The sequence below is a fragment of the Lithobates pipiens genome, unplaced genomic scaffold (genome assembly GCF_037356315.1).
Source record: "Lithobates pipiens isolate NorthernLeopardFrog02 unplaced genomic scaffold, aLitPip1_a1.2 Scaffold_13, whole genome shotgun sequence".
Taxonomy (NCBI): domain Eukaryota; kingdom Metazoa; phylum Chordata; class Amphibia; order Anura; family Ranidae; genus Lithobates; species Lithobates pipiens.
The window spans coordinates 255431424-255449863 of NW_027507718.1; the positions used below are offsets into that span (position 1 = coordinate 255431424).

Below are 18440 nucleotides of genomic sequence, written 5' to 3' on the forward strand. Positions count from 1 at the left end.
ATTATATTCAATCCCATCAAAGGAAAAAACATGGTCTTAACATTTCTAGACACAAGGGTTTTTTTACGGAAGTACAGAGATGACGCATAAATCCGACCGGTTTCGCGGTACTAAGAACACCGCTTCCTCAGGGAACGTCACTTTATAAATCTAATACAGAAAAATAGATGTTTAATAATACCATACACAATATTAATAAAATTTAAAGAAAAAGAAAAATGAATAACAATACAATCTATAACCAAAATTAATAATCAGCACATCAAAATTCATTAGAAAAACAGTAGAGGATCATGACTCACCCCTAGAACTCCCGACCCACAGCAGACAAGCGACCTACTACGAGACACCCTCAAAACAGGGTGCCCCCCCTATAGGCGGACACGGGGGGCAAGGTGGAGAGACTCTAATCAACACATAAAAGGACTGAAAAAGAAAAGTAGGTGCAATGGTCCATTTAAACGATGTTCAATAGGTGAAAAATATATGTATCAGAGACCATGGGCTAATAGGATAGAGCAAGGTTGGTTAGTTAATGGATAGATGGACAGGTAAAGTCTCTCATACCATAGAAAGCACCCAGTGAACCATGGTCAATAAAAATGTGTGCACCTCAAAAAATAAAATTATTAAGCAAAAGACATACCACCAGTCTGTCAAGTAAGTAAGCCAAGACTTATAAAGTGTAGATCCCAAGAAATTTTCTGTAAGGGATATCCACAGCTTCACAAATAAGTTTTACTCTAGTTGAAAGTTTAAAGACAAACATAGTCAGTCAATAAAAGACTGGTTCAGCAGTCAAGTATATATATAGATAGCATACAAAGTCTAGTGGGGGTATTACCTTTGGCTCAATAGTCCTGTGTGTAGATCATCTCCACGGAGGCATCACTCTAAGGATTCAAATCCCGAGCGCGCCATTTAAACCCCCAACCCGGAAGTACTCAGGGCGCAATTGTGCGCTCCTTAATCCTGTCATCCTGTTGCTAAATAAAACAGAGGGGGGGGGGGGGGAAGAAAAAGAAGGGAGGGATAGGTTGGCGACTGTCACCTGCGGATAGCCCTGGCCATGGAATGGAAGCGGCCAGTTGATGTTGCCCTGCCCGGTGACCAGGGTCTGCGGCGGTGTGACATTCCCCAGCTTATTTATAATAAAAAGTTTTGTACTGTATACAGTCTTGGATCATGACTCTTTTTCCTTTTCCCCTATCGGTTCCTCCCTCCCCGCAACCAGACAGACCTGAGGAGTTCATTCTCCCCCCCTTGGGCGGACATGTGGCAACCTGTTGTGGTTTAGATTTTTTCCACACCTCTCACTCCGCTGCAGATATCTTATGCAGCGGTGTGGGTGAGCGCATTTATCAATGATAATGCGCCGGTTGCCTGACCCGGATTGATCCTTGTTTGGATTAGGTGACTGTGGACGGGGAGTGCGTGTCATGCAAATCCCCGCCCAGTCACGCCCCCAGACATCCTCCCCCTGGTCCACCTTCTATGGGGGACCCGTTACTCATGCGCACGAGCGAATTCCGCGCATGCGCTGTGACGGAGGGACAGGATTAAGGAGCGCACAATTGCGCCCTGAGTACTTCCGGGTTGGGGGTTTAAATGGCGCGCTCGGGATTTGAATCCTTAGAGCGATGCCTCCGTGGAGATGATCTACACACAGGACTATTGAGCCAAAGGTAATACCCCCACTAGACTTTGTATGCTATCTATATATATACTTGACTGCTGAACCAGTCTTTTATTGACTGACTATGTTTGTCTTTAAACTTTCAACTAGAGTAAAACTTATTTGTGAAGCTGTGGATATCCCTTACAGAAAATTTCTTGGGATCTACACTTTATAAGTCTTGGCTTACTTACTTGACAGACTGGTGGTATGTCTTTTGCTTAATAATTTTATTTTTTGAGGTGCACACATTTTTATTGACCATGGTTCACTGGGTGCTTTCTATGGTATGAGAGACTTTACCTGTCCATCTATCCATTAACTAACCAACCTTGCTCTATCCTATTAGCCCATGGTCTCTGATACATATATTTTTCACCTATTGAACATCGTTTAAATGGACCATTGCACCTACTTTTCTTTTTCAGTCCTTTTATGTGTTGATTAGAGTCTCTCCACCTTGCCCCCCGTGTCCGCCTATAGGGGGGGCACCCTGTTTTGAGGGTGTCTCGTAGTAGGTCGCTTGTCTGCTGTGGGTCGGGAGTTCTAGGGGTGAGTCATGATCCTCTACTGTTTTTCTAATGAATTTTGATGTGCTGATTATTAATTTTGGTTATAGATTGTATTGTTATTCATTTTTCTTTTTCTTTAAATTTTATTAATATTGTGTATGGTATTATTAAACATCTATTTTTCTGTATTAGATTTATAAAGTGACGTTCCCTGAGGAAGCGGTGTTCTTAGTACCGCGAAACCGGTCGGATTTATGCGTCATCTCTGTACTTCCGTAAAAAAACCCTTGTGTCTAGAAATGTTAAGACCATGTTTTTGAACTTATTTAGTCCTTTGATGGGATTGAATATAATGTGGTTCTGTAACACTAATGTCTATGTATTACCTTTTATATGGATCGAATTATAATAAAATGTAATTGAATTTTAATGATTGTTTCAATTTAATTTGATACCGCAATAGTCCCCGTTCCCACTGAACTAATAGGAAATTCAACTCTAGAGTTCTTTCCTCTTAGTTTTTCTGAGCTATATGCTCAGTTTTTCTTCTTAAAGCGGGAGTAAACCATGTTTCAAAAAACACTTACATTCCCGGCATACCGGAAATGCTAACTTTCACATTGGTTGTGCTCTCAACCAAACTTTCAAACCATCCAATGGCTGGTGTCATAACTGATCACATGTGCAGCATTATGGCAGTTGAACAATTATTAGAGGCCAAGATGGCAGCTTCCTTGACTGAAAACGATAGAAGGGTTTACCTCCACTTTAAGAGGCAACAAGTAAAGCACATACAATATCAACATGATGTATAAATAGGAGAGCTCATGCTTACGGCCATAAATAAAGTCATGTTTTCATTAGTACAGTGTTTTTCTTTATAGATCTCAGATGCAGTTCAAATGTTTTTTATAGTCCATGCACACAGTGGGGTTGATTCACTAAAACTGGAGAGTGCAAAATCTGATGCAGCTTTGCACTGAAATCATTTAGCTTCCATATTCTTTTTTTGTCAAAGCTTAAGGCTACTTTCACACTGGAGCGTCGGGGGCATCGGCCATGAAGCACGCTATTTTTAATGGCACTTTACCATAGTTTCAGCAGCACTTTTTGGCACTTTTAACCCCGCTAGCGGCCGACTAAAGGGTTAAAAGGCTCCCACTGCACCTTGCAGGCGCTGCACATTGATTTGAATGGGCAGGGGTGCTTTAGGAGTGGTGTATACACTGCTCCTAAAGTGCTGCAAATATGCTGCTTGCAGGACTCTGGCTTTCACACTGGAGTGACAGGAGAGGCATTTTACAGGCGCTTTGCAGGCGTTATTTTTAGTGCTATAGCACCTGTAAATAGCCTCAGTGAGAGAGTAGCCTTAGGCTGCTTTCACACTGGGGCGGTATTCAGGCGTTACAGCGCTAAAAATAGCGCCTGTGTAACGCCTGAAAAAAACCGGCCCCTTTAACTCCAGTGTGAAAGCCGGAGGGCTTTCACACTGGAGCGATGCGCTGGCAGGACGGTGAAAAAAGTCCTGCCAGCCGCATCTTTGCAGCGGTGAAGGAGCGGTGTATTCACCGCTCCTATACCGCTGCTACCCATTGAAATCAATGGGACACCGCGGCAATACCGCCGGCAAAGCGCCGCTGCAGCGGCGCTTTGCGGGCGGGTTTAACCCCTTTTCGGCCGCTAGCGGGGGTTAAAACCACCCCGCTAGCGCCCGCGCACCGCCGCTAAAATGACGGTAAAGCGCCGCTAAAAATAGCGGCGCTTTACCGCCGACGCTGCTCTCGCCCCAGTGTGAAAGCAGCCTTACTGAACAAGCTGAAATTAGAAGCTGATTGGTACCATGCACAGCTGCACCAGATTTTACACTCTCTAGTTTTAGTAAATCAACCCCAGTGTGTAAAGAGCAGTAAAACTGTAATGCGTTCAGATCTGTAGAATCCATAACCGAAAATCTGCATCTGAAGTCAGTAAAATATGTGTATATGCTTGTAAACACATGTAAACGTATACATAGATATATTTATACATGTAATTTAAACTTTTGCATGCAAAAAAAATGATGCATAGAAATGCATGCAAATGTTTCTGCACCTGTACATATGTAAACACATGCACTTTATGGATCATACTTTTATACAGGATCTTTCTGCCAGCAAGACGCTGTGTTTATGATTAGTAATTTTATTACGGCAGTGTGCATGAAGACTGGAGGCTGAATCCATATGGATTTTTCTATCTTTAAGTGTTTAACAAAGGTCACATCTGTGGCCTAAGAATATACTTCTATTACTAGACTGGCTTTTTATCTGCCACTATATCTGTAAATGGAGCTAATTCAGATTCAACACCGCTCTTGACCCAACTCACTTATGCACTTTATTCCTGACAGCAGTGTTTCTTTTTTTTAACTTGTAACTAGGTTGTCCATTCAATTTATTGTTACAGCAGATTTAAGCACACAATTTAGATCTGATTCAAACAGTGAGGGCTTCATTGAAGTGGGTGGTGAAAAGAAGGCAGTTTTAGAAGGTAAATTAACTCTAATTATTAAAACAATTGTAAACCATGGCTGTTGTAAAAAAAAAAAAACTGCAATGCAATGGCATAATGCGCTAGTATGCATCACATGCTAGCATGTTATGAGATACCCACCTTGAAACAAAGCTCAGCACTGTACTGTCTCCACTGAGAGGACTGATATCTTCCCCCGGCCTTTCTTATGGGTTCGCTCGCTCCGGCTATGTGATTGGCCGCAGCCGCGATGGCGTCACTCCCGTGCATGGAGCCCTCGGTGCTAGCACGAAGTTCTGAAGGTCTGGCAAGTTATGCCGGACCGTCAGAGTGCATGCGCCAGTGACATAACTGGCTGCATGCAGGGTGAATATCTCCTAAACGGTGCACATTTAGGAGATATTTATTTTACCTATAGGTAAGCCTTATTATAGGTTGACCCAAAGGTAAAAATGACCAAGCGGATTTTACTACTGCTTTAATAATTCTGAATACCCCTTGTGCTTGTAATTTGCAATGCAAATTGTAATTACAGTGAATCCGGAAAGTATTCACATTGCTTCAAGTTTTCCACATTTTGTTATGTAGCGGGTGCCCCACAATTCCTGCGGCCTTGCCAAGCTGGCCGAGATTCTTCTTTGAGGGATAAAGTGCCTGTCAGCAGCTGTAGGGGATTTCTAAGCCTCCTTTTTTTTCTCCTCACACAGACACACAGAGCTCCTCACTCTGCATCCTCCTCTGTGCTCTTATTGGCAAATGGAGGAGAGACAATGACAGGAGCAATTACAAGAGAAAATAAGAAAGACTTTAACAAGTAGCTGCAAAGGATTCTGGGATATGTAGTCCCTATCTAAAATGGCTCCTTAGCTTTCTATGGACACAGAACTACAAGAGCCAGCCTGCTCTGGAGCAAAGGAACTAGATACTTCATCTTGCTGATCTGAAGAGATTTTCAGTTACCACGAGGCAAGGGAAGGGACTGGACTTAGGGGAGAGGTGCTGCCTCCAAGGTCAGGCCACCACGTGATTTCAGGCATCTACAGCCGCTTGGGACATCCAGCCTGAGAGAGGGGATCCCAGGTGCATATCCAGAAGCACCTGCACCGACGGTATTAAGCGTTCAAGTGTGAGGTGACCAGTCAGGTCACTAGAAAAGCCTGTCTGTTACAGGACATTCATTTGGATTGAGTGAGAGGGCTTTTGCCCATTTACAGGAAACAAGGACACTGCACATAGATAGAGTTGAATGGACACTGTATACATACATCATTGCTGCTAATCCCCTTGCTGACACTTGTAGTGCCACAGGACACCAGGCCATTCAGATACAGAGACATTGTATACAGACATCATTGTCCTTTCACTTTGCTAAGAAATATTCTGCATTCTTTATTTGAAGCCAGTTGTGTTGTTTGGCCCTGCTATTCACGTATTTAAGTGCACCAACTAGAGTGGCTAGCTGAAGATACAAAGCCTTATTTTTATTCAAAGGGTCTGAAGTTATCCTTTGCCATATATGTTATTTTTCCACAGAAATATTGTAGTAAAGACAATTTCTGTGTTTCATCATAACGTGTGTGCTTCTCATTGGTCATTGCACTTACACTGTAGCCAGGTGTGCCAGATGGAGCTGAGACTGTTATTGGGGTTGAGAGGCAGTGTAATGGACTGAACAAACTTAAGCGGCTCCTACGGGGGTAGCGCTACAGTTATGTTACAGCCTTATTCCAAAATAAATTTAATTCATTATTTTCCTCACAATTCTACACACAATACTCCATAATGACAACAAGGAAAGAAGTTTGTTTGACATTTTTGCTAATTTATTAAAAAAAAAAAAAAGGAAAAAAAAAACATCTACATAAGTATTCAAAGACTTTGCTCAATACTTTGTTGAAGTACCTTTGGCACCAATTACAGTCTCAAGTTTTTGTAAGTACGATGCTACAAGCTTGACACACCTATTTTTGGGAAGTTTCTCCCATTCTTTTTTGCAGGATCTCTCAAGCTCCATCAGGCTGCATTGGGAGCATCGGTACACAGCCATTTACAGATCTCTCCAGAGATGTTCAGTCAGGTTCAAGTCTGGCCTCTGGCTGGGCCACTCAAGGACATTCACAGAGTTGTCCCATAGCCACTCCTTTGTTATCTTGGCTGTGTGCTTAGGGTCATTGTACTGTTGGGAGATGAAACTTTGCCCCAGTCTAAGCTCCAGAGCACTATGGAGCAGGTTTTCATCAAGCATGTCTTGGTAAATTGCTGCATTCATCTTTCCCTTGATTCTGACCAGTCCCCCAGTCCCTGCCACTGAAAAACATCCCCACAGCACAATGCTGCCACCATCATGCTTCATTGTAGGGATGGTATTGGCCAAGTTATGAGCAGTGCCTGGCTTCCTCCAGACATAACGCTTGCCATTGAGGCCAAAGAGTTCAATCTTTGTTTCAACAGACCAGAGAATTTTGTTTCTCATGGTCTGAGAGTCCTTCAGGGGCCTTTTGGCAATCTCCAGGAGGGCTATCATGTGCCTTTTATTGAGAAGTGGCTTTTGTTCGGCCACTCTACCATCCAGGCCTGATTGATACAGTGCTGCAGTGATGGTTGTTCTTTTTGAAGGTTCTCCTCCCTCCACAGAGAAATGCTGGAGCTCAGAGTAACAATCGGGTTCTTGGTCACCTCCCTGACTAAGGCCCTTCTCCCTTGATTGCTCAGTTTATCCGGGTGGCCTGCTCTAGGAAGAGTCCTGGTAGCTCCAAACGTTTTCCATTTATGGATCATGGAGGCCACTGTGTTTATTGGGACCTGCCGAAACTTTTCTTTACCCTTCCCCAGTACTGTGCCTTGATACAATCCTGTCTCAGAAGTCTACAGCCAATTCCTTGGGCTTAATGGCTTGGTTTGTACTCTGACATGCACTGTTAACTGTGAGACTTTATATAGACAGGTGTGTGCCTTTCCAAATCATGTCCAATCAACTGAATTTACCATGGGTTACAATCAAGTTGTAGAAACATCTCTAGGATGATCAGTGAAAACAGGATGCACCTGAGCTCAATTTTGAGTGTCATGGTGAAGGCTTTGAATACCTTGCACATGTGATTTGTTTAATTTTTTATTTTTAATAAATTTGCAAAGATTTCAAACAAACTTCTTTCACGTTGTATTCTAGGGTATTGTCTATATAATCTTCAGGAAAATAATGAATTGAATTTGTTTTGGAATAAGACTGTAACATAACAAAATGTGGAAAAAGTTAAGCTATCTCTAAATACTTTCCGGATACTTTTTACTTTCCGGATTCACTGTATATGAATTTAATACAGTTGTGCTTGGCTCCACCCACATAGTCATGTCTTCAGGGTCCAGGACCACTCACTTCAAATTATCATAATCTAGAGAGAACCATTGAAAACTCCCCCTTCAAGCTTTAGGTCAGCCACACTTCTTCCAAGCCAACAACAGCAGGCCTATAACTCCAGAAGGGGGAGAACATTGTAAGAGTGGATTGGATGCAGTTCTCTGCAGGTTTTTTGCAAAAAAGTATTAAATGCATTTTCTACATTTTTTCAAAAGGTGGACCAAGACTATAATGTATGAGTTCAGCCTTGTTATTTTTTTGGAGCATTATCAAGCACTCTTAAGCCTCGCACACACGATCAGATTGTTGGCCAACAAAGCGTTAGACTTTTGTCCGAAGGGCGTGTGCCAGGAATTTGTCTTGCATACAAACGGTACACAATTGTCATCCAACAACCACGAACGTAGCGACGTACTACAAAAAATGTCAGCTCTTGGGCACCTTCTGCTAATGTCATCTTTGGTGAGCATTGATTCTGCGCATGCGTGTTTGTACTTTGGACTTTTGTGTGACAGACTTGTGTACGCACGATAGGAAAATCTGACAACAGACCGTTGTCTGCCAAAAATTTACTAGCCTGTCATCCAACATCTGTTGGGGGAAAGTTGCTCAACAATTATCTGATGGAGCGTACTAACGGTCGGATTTTAGGCCAACAGTCTGTCATCATCACACAATTCCCTGTCAAAAATCTGATCGTGTGTAGGAGGCTGTAAATGTTTGTGAAGCTTTCCCTTTTATGTAATGTTAAAATGGGGGGCTGATAGATCTCCATTATCACTTAAACTAGATGTAGACAGTGTTTGTTCTAATGCCGCGTACACATGATCAGACTATCAGACCAAGTCCGCCAGACAATCCGCCCGTGTGTGGGCTCCGGTGGACTTTTTCTTTCCAAAAGTCTGGCAGACTTAGAAAGAAGTTTTGACTCAAAATTGTCTGCCGGACTTTTGAAATGAATGGACTTGCCCACACATGGAGAAAAGTCCGTTAATTTTGAACGCAGCTCCAGGTAGACGGGACTAGTGAAGGAGGTCAATGTCACCGCCTCCATCTACGAGATTGACACCTCGCTGGCTCCGTCACCTGGTATGGACTTAAAGGGGAAGCCCAACGCCAAAAAAACGGCGTGGGGGTCCCCCCCAAGTCCATATCAGACCCTTATCCAAGCACACAGCCCGGCCGGCCAGGAAAGGGGGAGGGGACGAGCGAGCGCCCCCCCCCCTCCTGAGCCGTACCAGGCCGCGTTCTGGGGGGGGGGGGCGGGGGCTTATCGGAATCCGAGACCCCCTTTAATAAGGGGTCCCCCAGATACCGGTTCACCACCCTATGTGAATGAGTATTGGGGTACCATGTACCCCTACCCATTCACCTGGTGAAAAAAAGTGTAAAGAAAAAAACACAACACATGTTTTTAAAATAATTTATTGAACAGCTCCGGTGGTCTTCCGTCTTGGGGGGTCTTCTCGCCGGACTCCCATGCTATCTTCTGCTAGCTCTTTTACTAGCGGAGGAGCCCGGCTTTCTTCTTCATTGTTGCCGGCACTGTCCAGGGGTCTTCTTCTGACATCGGGGGTCTTGTCCCCCTCTTCGGTTCTTCTTGCCGAGCCTCCACTTTCTTCTTCCAGCTCTTTTACTAGCAGTGGCCCGGTCTTCTTTCGCCGCCTCTTCTTTCGATTTCGGGGGTCTTGTCCCCCTTTTTCGGTTCTTCTTACCGGGCCTCCGCTTTCTTCTTCCAGCTCTTTTACTAGCGGTGGCCCGGTCTTCTGTCGCCACCGCCTTCGGGGGATACGGGGGCGGGGTCACCATATGACATCACCCTCATGCTCGGGTCGAACCATTCTCCCAATTCTAATAACAAACACATAGTGATGGCAGTCTCAAATTTGACTGGAAAAATGAAACTATAGCTCTGTCTACAGGGAAGAGGAGAGCGCTTGACAATGACTGTTAATGCTTGGAAGTAGTGACGTCACCTATAGGCTCCTATGGCCTATCTTGTCAGCGCTCCGTCCTGTCCGGGTGAAGCAGTTTGCAAATAGGTAAGTACACAAATTTTCTTACACAGGTTAGCTAGAATAGGTATTAGGAAGGGGAGGGAGCATTTTTAAGAGTTGTTAGGTTTTCCCGGAATTCTACTTTAAGTTAGTTCTTTTCCTCCACTGCACAGTGTAAAAACCTTAATTCACATTTCTTAGCCACTTCAGTTTTATATACTTCTGCGGCTAATAAAAGGGAGGAAAAATAAAGTATTACGCCATAAACAAATATTGAAATGTTTGCCTCACACAATGCAATTAATTCCAAGCAACATGGATGCTCTTGAAACTCTTGCCTGTAGAATTTTAAGTAGAGACTTTAAAGGCTGTCTGGCAGAGACAGATTTTGCCTTGTTATCAGCAGGAGAACATAAATAAATTATCCTGTTCAAAGCTTTTTATGTGATTACATATGACCACACTTTTGATATCTGTCTTAAGAACAAAATAATGAAATTAAATATAAATTAGCAATTGTGTTTGGCTTTAATGAAAAATCATTTAATGATGCAAGCAAAAAAAAAAACTTTACTAAAACTAAAGATGTTGCATGCACGCGGACCAAAGTAAGAGACACAATGGGCTGGCAATTTTTATCTAAATGGACTGCTGTTACATCTTTAGGTTGCTGTGACTGAAAAAAAAAAAACAGTGGCGCGATTGTAGTATCGGTGAAATAATGGAGACAGTTATTATCAGGGCACAGCATAAAGCAAAATAAAGTAGGAATAAAGCATGTACTTTTATTGCATCTTTGTCCTAATACTTTAAATATATTATTCAAAAAATAGTTTTACAATTTCTTAGTGCCTTTTTTCTTCTCTCTCTGAAAGCATAGGTACAAGGAGAACTTGCAAAACTCCAGAGTGTGCAGTAAGTAACAGCTTAACACTCCCACTGGGTTCAGAAGCAGGAAGTGCCCGGCACCCCAGCTGTGTGACAGCATCCCGCAGTATGCAAGATTGTCCCACCGCTATATGAAAGTACAAATCGCACCAAAATGTGTGATGAAAGTTGACAGCGCCATATGTTACATCCGAAAAATAGATAGTTGCATTGGGTATTGACAGTACAAGTCCAGAAAAAGTATCACACAGAGTGGAAACATTGTCAGGTTTTAAAGTAAGGTAAAACAAAAAACTTTAAAAGAACAGCTCAGGTAGATCACAGGCAGATACACATGGCGTTATGCGTACCCATGGCTCTTTCCCATAGCCTGCACATGCCATTGTGCAGGAAAAGCACTAGGTTGCTAAAGCATGGCGCACTGCATTGTGAGATGGGAACAGGAATGTTTCTTTGCTCCCCATAATCAGAAGTTTGGTTTTTCAGTAGACTTCAACTGTACTCTGGGATCTGGGCCATCAGACTAAAATGTTTTGGTGCCTTCTATTGTATGCTAGTTTTGCCTAACATTTAATGTTGTCTGAGTTACTTTAAATAGAGTTACTTTAAATGTATGGATAGAGTTACATAGTTACATAATAGGTGAGGTTGAAAAAAGACACAAGTCCATCAAGTCCAACCTATGTGTGTGATTATATGTCAGTATTACATTGTATATCCATGTATGTTGTGGTTGTTCAGGTTATTAATAGTTTCTTGAAACTATCAATCTTTTACTTTTAACTATAATACATTTCCCCCAAAAAATATAAAAAAAACAAATGTATTCATCAGTGTCAGGGCTGGGCTCAGCCCTTCCTTCTCTAAGCTGACCGCTCAGCTATTGGCTAATTGCCAGCTCCTATATCTCCACAGTGACTCACCTGTTGCTGTTATCCTCATCAGTCCTGCCTACTTAAACTGTCAAGCCCAGGAGATATCTGCCTTCTCCTTGGTCACATCTCTAGAGACACTCTCCTGTGTTCCTGTTAACCTCCCTGGCAGTATGATTATGTCAGATTTTTGCGTCTCAAAGCGGTACAATTATTTTGCATAGAAATTTGGCGTTTTATTTTGTAGGCCTTTAATTCTTAGCAATAACACACTTAAATCTGTCCAAACCAGGGTCTAGTAGTGGTATGATAAAGTTTGAAACACAAAATCATAAATTATAATATAATAAATAAATATAAATAATTATAAAAAATAATAATATAATAATAAAATTAATTTCCCCACGATTCACTATCGTTCAATTCTGCAAGTGTGATTACACTGTACTGTATGTGTTATGATTTTTTAATTTTTTTAATTTGCCATCAGGCTTCGCCCCATGTGTCGAGATGCTCGTAGGGATCAGAGCCCGGCACACAGAGTCTTCGGGAAGAGGACAGAGCCCGCTGACACATCGGGGGGACATTGCAGGATCCTGGGGACAAGGTAAGTAAGTAAGCTCCAGATCCTGCAATGCAATCCCGAGTGTGGCTCGGGGTTACCGTTAATGGTACTGAAATGTAACCCCGAGCCACACTCGGGAAAACCTCCAGGGAGGTTAAAGACTTGCTTGGCTGACATTCCTTCTGGTTCCAGATCCTGCTTGCTGTTCTACTACACTCATCTCTTGCTCCCTGACATTTTGGCTTGTCTGACTATTCGTTCCGGTTCCCGAGCTCTGGCTATGTTTTGACTACGTTTACTCTGTTTTAGTATTTTTATCATTATTATTATTATTATTATTATTAATAATAAACAAGTGTGATTTAACAGTAGATCTCTGACATGTCACCTGTCAGAACAGGGATTTGCCTTGTTTACAAGGTCAGAACCCTGTTCTGTCTCTGTACTAGGCGATCGCGTGTTGCCAGCTCCCGCAGCGTGCAGACGTATAGCTATGGCGATTCCTGCAAGAGAGCCAACCTCCTTCTGTATAATGATGGCGGCTGGTTGGCAAACAGTTAAACAGGGTCAATAGAGTCAGGTCCTTGACATTCTTTACCAAACCTAAGGTACTCATAGATATAAAAAAATCACAGCATCTATGGCCGTCTTTGGCTGTCTTTAATCCCTGTTGATCTTGCCATACATGCAGTATCCTTGTCAGCTTTGTGAGCTTAAAGGAAAGCACAAAGAACCTCATCTTTATTGTGTAAACTACTTATCCCAACAATCCACCATGTCATGGAGATGAACAAAGGCAGAAATGTTTGAAGTCCAGCCTGTGAACCAATCATGACTGCACTCGTAGATATAGTAGAGGACAAAGTGTAGACACAAAAAGAAAGGAAGTGGGGTTAATTTACTAAAACTGGAGAGAGCAAAAATCAGGTCCTGCTGTGCATGGTAGCCAATCCGCTTCCAACTTCAGCTTTTTCAATTAAGCTTTGACAGAAAAAACACGGAAGGTGATTGGTTTCTATGCAGAGCTACATCCGATTTTTCACTCTTCGGTTTTAGTAAATCAACCGCAGTATGTTATTTTTAGATTTATCAGTCTGTGTTTTAATTGTTTTTTTAAGGGAGAAGTGGGGCCAAAGCTCTTTTGGCCCTACTTCTCTTGTAGGTCACAAAGGTGTCATTCATTCTGCAGTTCTGTGGCCTGTCACTCCCGATCCAGACTCTGGAGCAATCCCGACTTTAATTACAGGATCCACATGTCTGAGCAGCAGCTGGTTAAGCCTCATACCGTGCCACTGAGAGGCTGAGCCAGCTATTCCCACCCCCTCCACAGCCCAGCATTCCAATGAGAGCTAGAGGGGTAGCGCTCTGGAAATCACAGAATCTCTGCTCACTGAGACTTGAGCAATCAGCTGTCTTTGGTTGCTCAGTTCTTGGTATAGAGGCAACAGGGGATAGATGCAGCATTAGATCAATGCTGCCTCCACTAGTATGTATGTTTTTTTTTTTTTTTTTTTTTTAAACCTGCACTTCTCTTTCAAGTTTTACATACATTGTAAAGAAAAAGAATGTACATACATAGCGCATATAAGGAACAGTCAGCCAAATAGATTAGACACATCATTTATTATTATTTATTATTATTATACAGGATTTATATAGCGCCAACAGTTTGCACAGTGCTTTACAACATGAGGGCAGACAGTACACTTACAATACAAATTAATACAGGAGGGATCAGAGGGCCCTGCTCGTTAGAGCTTACAATCTAGAAGGGAGGGTCAAGTTGAAACAATAGGTAATAACTGTGGGGGCTGAGCTGATGGAGAAAATGAAAATACAGTTGTTAGGTGTGGGTAGGGTAGGCTTCTCTGAAGAGAGGGGTTTTCAGGGATTGTCTAAAAGCTAATAAAGTAGGATATAGGCAGACAGATTGGGGTAGGGCATCCCATAGGCTTGGAGATGCTTTGGAATAGTCCTGGAGGCGAGCATGTGAGGAGGTGATGAGGGAGATAGAGAGCAGTAGGTCTTGAGAGGAATGAAGAGAACAAGTAGGTTTGTATTTAGAGACTAGGCTAGTGATGTAGCTGGGGGCAGAGTTGTGGATGGCTTTGTACGTAGTTGTTAGTATTTTGAATTTAATTATTTGGCCGAGCGGAAGCCAGTGGAGTGATTGACAGAGAGGAGTAGCAGACACAGAGCGATTGGTAAGGTGGATGAGTCTGGCAGCAGCATTCATGATGGACAATGCATGTGCAATCACAATACACAATCAGCAAAGGTACTGAACGAAAAATGAACATGAAGTTTCAAACTGTACAGTGAAATAGCACAGGTATAGTGAGTATGCTTTTGCTAACTACATACAGACTGGAGAGATATGGGTACATTACATAGGAGAGCAGATTTGCGAGGTACACTAAGTGTCTTCAGGCAGTGTAAAATCAATGAGTAATCCAAGAGTTATAGGAGAGGATGAATATAGATACACAGTTGTTTTTTTACAGCAAATATGCCATCAAGTGCACAATTCTGATTGACCTCATTAATGATTTCATAAATCTCTTGTATATCAGGAGATTTTCAATGTCTTATAATATTACGTTTGGTAGAAAGAACATGAGTAACAACTGTTCTAGTTATCAGAAGGGGATTAGCAGCTTTAAATAAAATGGAAAAAGGCCTGAAAATGAAGGCTAATGCAGCAGCTACATCACAGGATCTGCAGTGTATAAAATGTAAGAGTTTGGGGTTACATAGAATTAATTGACATCCGTGGGAGTGGCAGTGTTGAACAACAGTGCTATCAACACTTTTGCCACTTCCATTACTGGTTATTGGTCCAACATTCCCCCAACACTCCACGCTCCTTGCCACTGTGAATCACATGCACTACACTACTCATATAATAAAATCATGACGTGACCTATGGTCCACAGCACTACCACTGGTAATAGATAAGTGTTTCTCAACTCCAGTCCTCAAGGCGCACCAACAGGTCATCTTTTCAGGTTTTCCATTATTTTCCACAGGTGATTTAATCAGTTTCACTGCCTTAGCTATTACCACAACCATTTCATCTGTGGGAAATCCTGAAAACATGACCCGTTGGGGCGCCTTGAGGACTGGAGTTGAGAAACACTGTAATAGATAATAGTGAGAGAATGGCTAAAACATTCCCACTTGTTCAGTAGATGTTTCAGTCATCTTTGGTACCAGTGAGATTTAACCTATTTAAATCATTTACCCATACACAGTCAGGGTAGCACACTGTTTCACCGGAGTATAACATTTCAAGCATCAATCTTTCAGCACTTTCTGTTTTATTTAGATATACGCAGGCTGTATTCACTACAGCTTTCTACTGTCTACATTTATACTGAATTCCTCACGATCTCTCCAATCTCTATAAATGTAATACTTATTTTCTTTAAATTGGCCCTTGAGAAGTCGCAGACAGTATTGTTGTCTGTTACAAAACTGAGGTTAAAACATTCATATTTCATTTAGACAGCAAGGTTAAAATCTTTAACTGGAAATTCAATGTGCTGATAAATTAGCATGTGCTCTAAAACATCTATCTTCTGTATTATTCATAATGTGGTCTTTTGTGCAGATGTTAAAAGGTTTTCCCTAATATTAATTTGTGGGCATTAAATAAGAGTATATGAACAAAGGCGTTCAATGTGATCATTGAGAATTCACTGTGCTATTGCTGAATCATCCTTGTAGGATGAACAGAATGAACCTAAACGGTTGGCTGAAATTATCTATAACAATAAACAGCAGACTAAAAAGCTATTATTTCACATAGTTATCACTGATGCTTTTTTTTTCTGGGTTTCAACAAGTAGTGAGAATTATGGCAGTAAATATAGAATTACCTGCTAAGACTTTTAGGTTTATTCATGAAGGTAAAAATGCACAAAGTAACCAACCAGAATGTGTGGGTAATAAAAAAATATATAAAAAAAATTGGTTATTATGGAGTATTGCATTTTGCATTTAAGTTGCACTGTTTTCATCATCAGAATATGGTAATTTCTTATAATGCAGTTAAATCTGAAAATGTATTAGCGTAAGTGAGTAGTTATGCAGAAACACCAGACCTGTGCTGGGGTGGAGTTCAGCCTTGGGTGCCCATAGGAGTATAAATACTAATATACTATAATACTAATAAATAACTTCTGTGCCACAAGTGAGTCTAATGCCATGTACACATGACCGGACTTTCCGGCAGACTAGGTTCAACGGTCTTCCCAACGGTCTTTCGGCGGAGTTCCGACGGACTTTCCAAATGAACGGACTTGGCCACACACAAACGGACTAAGTCCGTTGGAAAGTCTATTCGTTTTGAACATGATGACGTAAACGGGACTAAACAAGGAAGTTCAATAGCCAGTAGTCAATAGCTTCCGTCGGACCAGCACACAGACGAACGCTTTTCCTGATGTTAGTCCGTCCGATAGATTTGAAACATGTTCTATTTCTAGGTCTGTCGGATTTATTTTTTGAAAAACAATTGGACTAGCCCACACACGATCGGTTTGTCAGATGGACTTATCCCTTCGGACCTAGTCTGCCGGAAAGTCTGGTCGTGTTTACGCGGCATTACAGGTACAAACCTCAGAACAATCATTTGTAAAATATGAAAATCTGCCAATACGATTGATTTTCTGCACACAGCCAAGTTCACATGTGACATGTTCCTAAGCACCCTTGTGAAAGGGACCTACTTTTCCTGCACATGGGGGTATCTCTCCACATGTATATGCTAATCAATGACTGGGACCAGGCAGGACAATGTTTGTGTAAAAAGTCTCAACAGTAATGCCTTGTGCACACGGTCGGAAAAGTCAGATCAGATTATGTTGTCGGAAAATCCGATCGTGTGTGGGCTCTAGCGGGCTTTTTCCTAAAATTTCCGACAACAAAATCCGATCAGACTTTTTCCGATCGGGTGTATAGAATTCCGACGCACAAAGTGGCATGCATGCTCAGAATAAATTTGGAGACCAAAGCTATTGGCTACTGGCCTCTACGTAGTCCAGTCATACGTTTTGTATGTCACCTCATTCGGAACGATCGGATTATCCGACAACTGCAACACAAGTTTCGGACAAAATCTGTCAGAAAAAATCCGACGGATTTTGTGGTCGGAACATCCGACTGTGTGTACAGAGCATAAGGTGGAACCCCAGCTTAGAGATGAGCCATATACTGTGTACAGCTGTGTAGCAACACACAGGTCCCCTCCATGTAACACTTGTCCCATATCAATGCACACCTTGCCTTAGAGAATGTAGAATTTAGAGAGGGAAACCGCTAAGCCTGTGTTTTGCTCCACCAGTCCAGCTCTCACCTGCCACCTCACTCCCATTGACAGTATGGAATCCCACGGTGCACTAAGTGTGGACCTTATTTATGCATGCCCTTAACTTAGCGTGAGAAAGAGTTAGTATGAATGACAATGTTTTATGGGTCTATACTTTCCCATTTGGTGATATCTGCACACCTTTTATTGCTGTAACAGGGATAAGAAGTAAGGGAAATGGGTGCTCAACCAGAAATAAAAACCTGACATAAACTGTAACTTTTTTCCACTCCGAAGAAGAAAAAAATGGCTTGAGTTAGGCTTTGCAATGAAGGTTACGAGGGAGCACTAACACTCTAAAGCTGTGGTTTTTGGAAAAGATGTTACATTTAGTCACATTTTTTAACGAATGTTTGGAAAAAGGTTCCTATATATAAACATTGGCCAATAAAGCCAGCCATAGTTGGTTTCAGTTTGCTAAACTGGTCAAGATTCTAGTGATGTATGGGAAAGCTATTGGATCATATTGCTATTATAGCCACTAGCAGTAATCACACTGTTCTCCCAGCGAGGACGCCCCCCCCCCCCCTCCCCCCGGCCAGGAGAACACAATGGCTCCTTGGGAGGGATTCCCAACACCGACTGTGTTAATAGGGGAATTGAGCGTTGCAGGTTGCAGGAAAAAAAAAATTGCTCCATCTATGGCTAGGTTAGGTATTTAAGACCCCTTTCACACTGACAACGGGCCACA

At 42.2% G+C, this 18440-nt stretch overlaps 1 protein-coding gene across 2 annotated transcripts in view; it reads left to right on the forward strand.

The window, feature by feature from the left end:
• CCSER1 (coiled-coil serine rich protein 1) overlaps nt 1–18440 on the forward strand; it is a 1276606-nt gene that overhangs the window by 461049 nt on the left and 797117 nt on the right. The window contains exon 5 of one of the 2 annotated variants that reach the window (XM_077476557.1): nt 12304–12420. The exons of the other annotated variant lie outside the window; for it this stretch is intronic. Coding sequence (XP_077332683.1) covers nt 12304–12420 — 117 coding nt within the window. The remainder of the gene's footprint in view (nt 1–12303; nt 12421–18440) is intronic. 2 annotated transcript variants of the gene reach the window in all.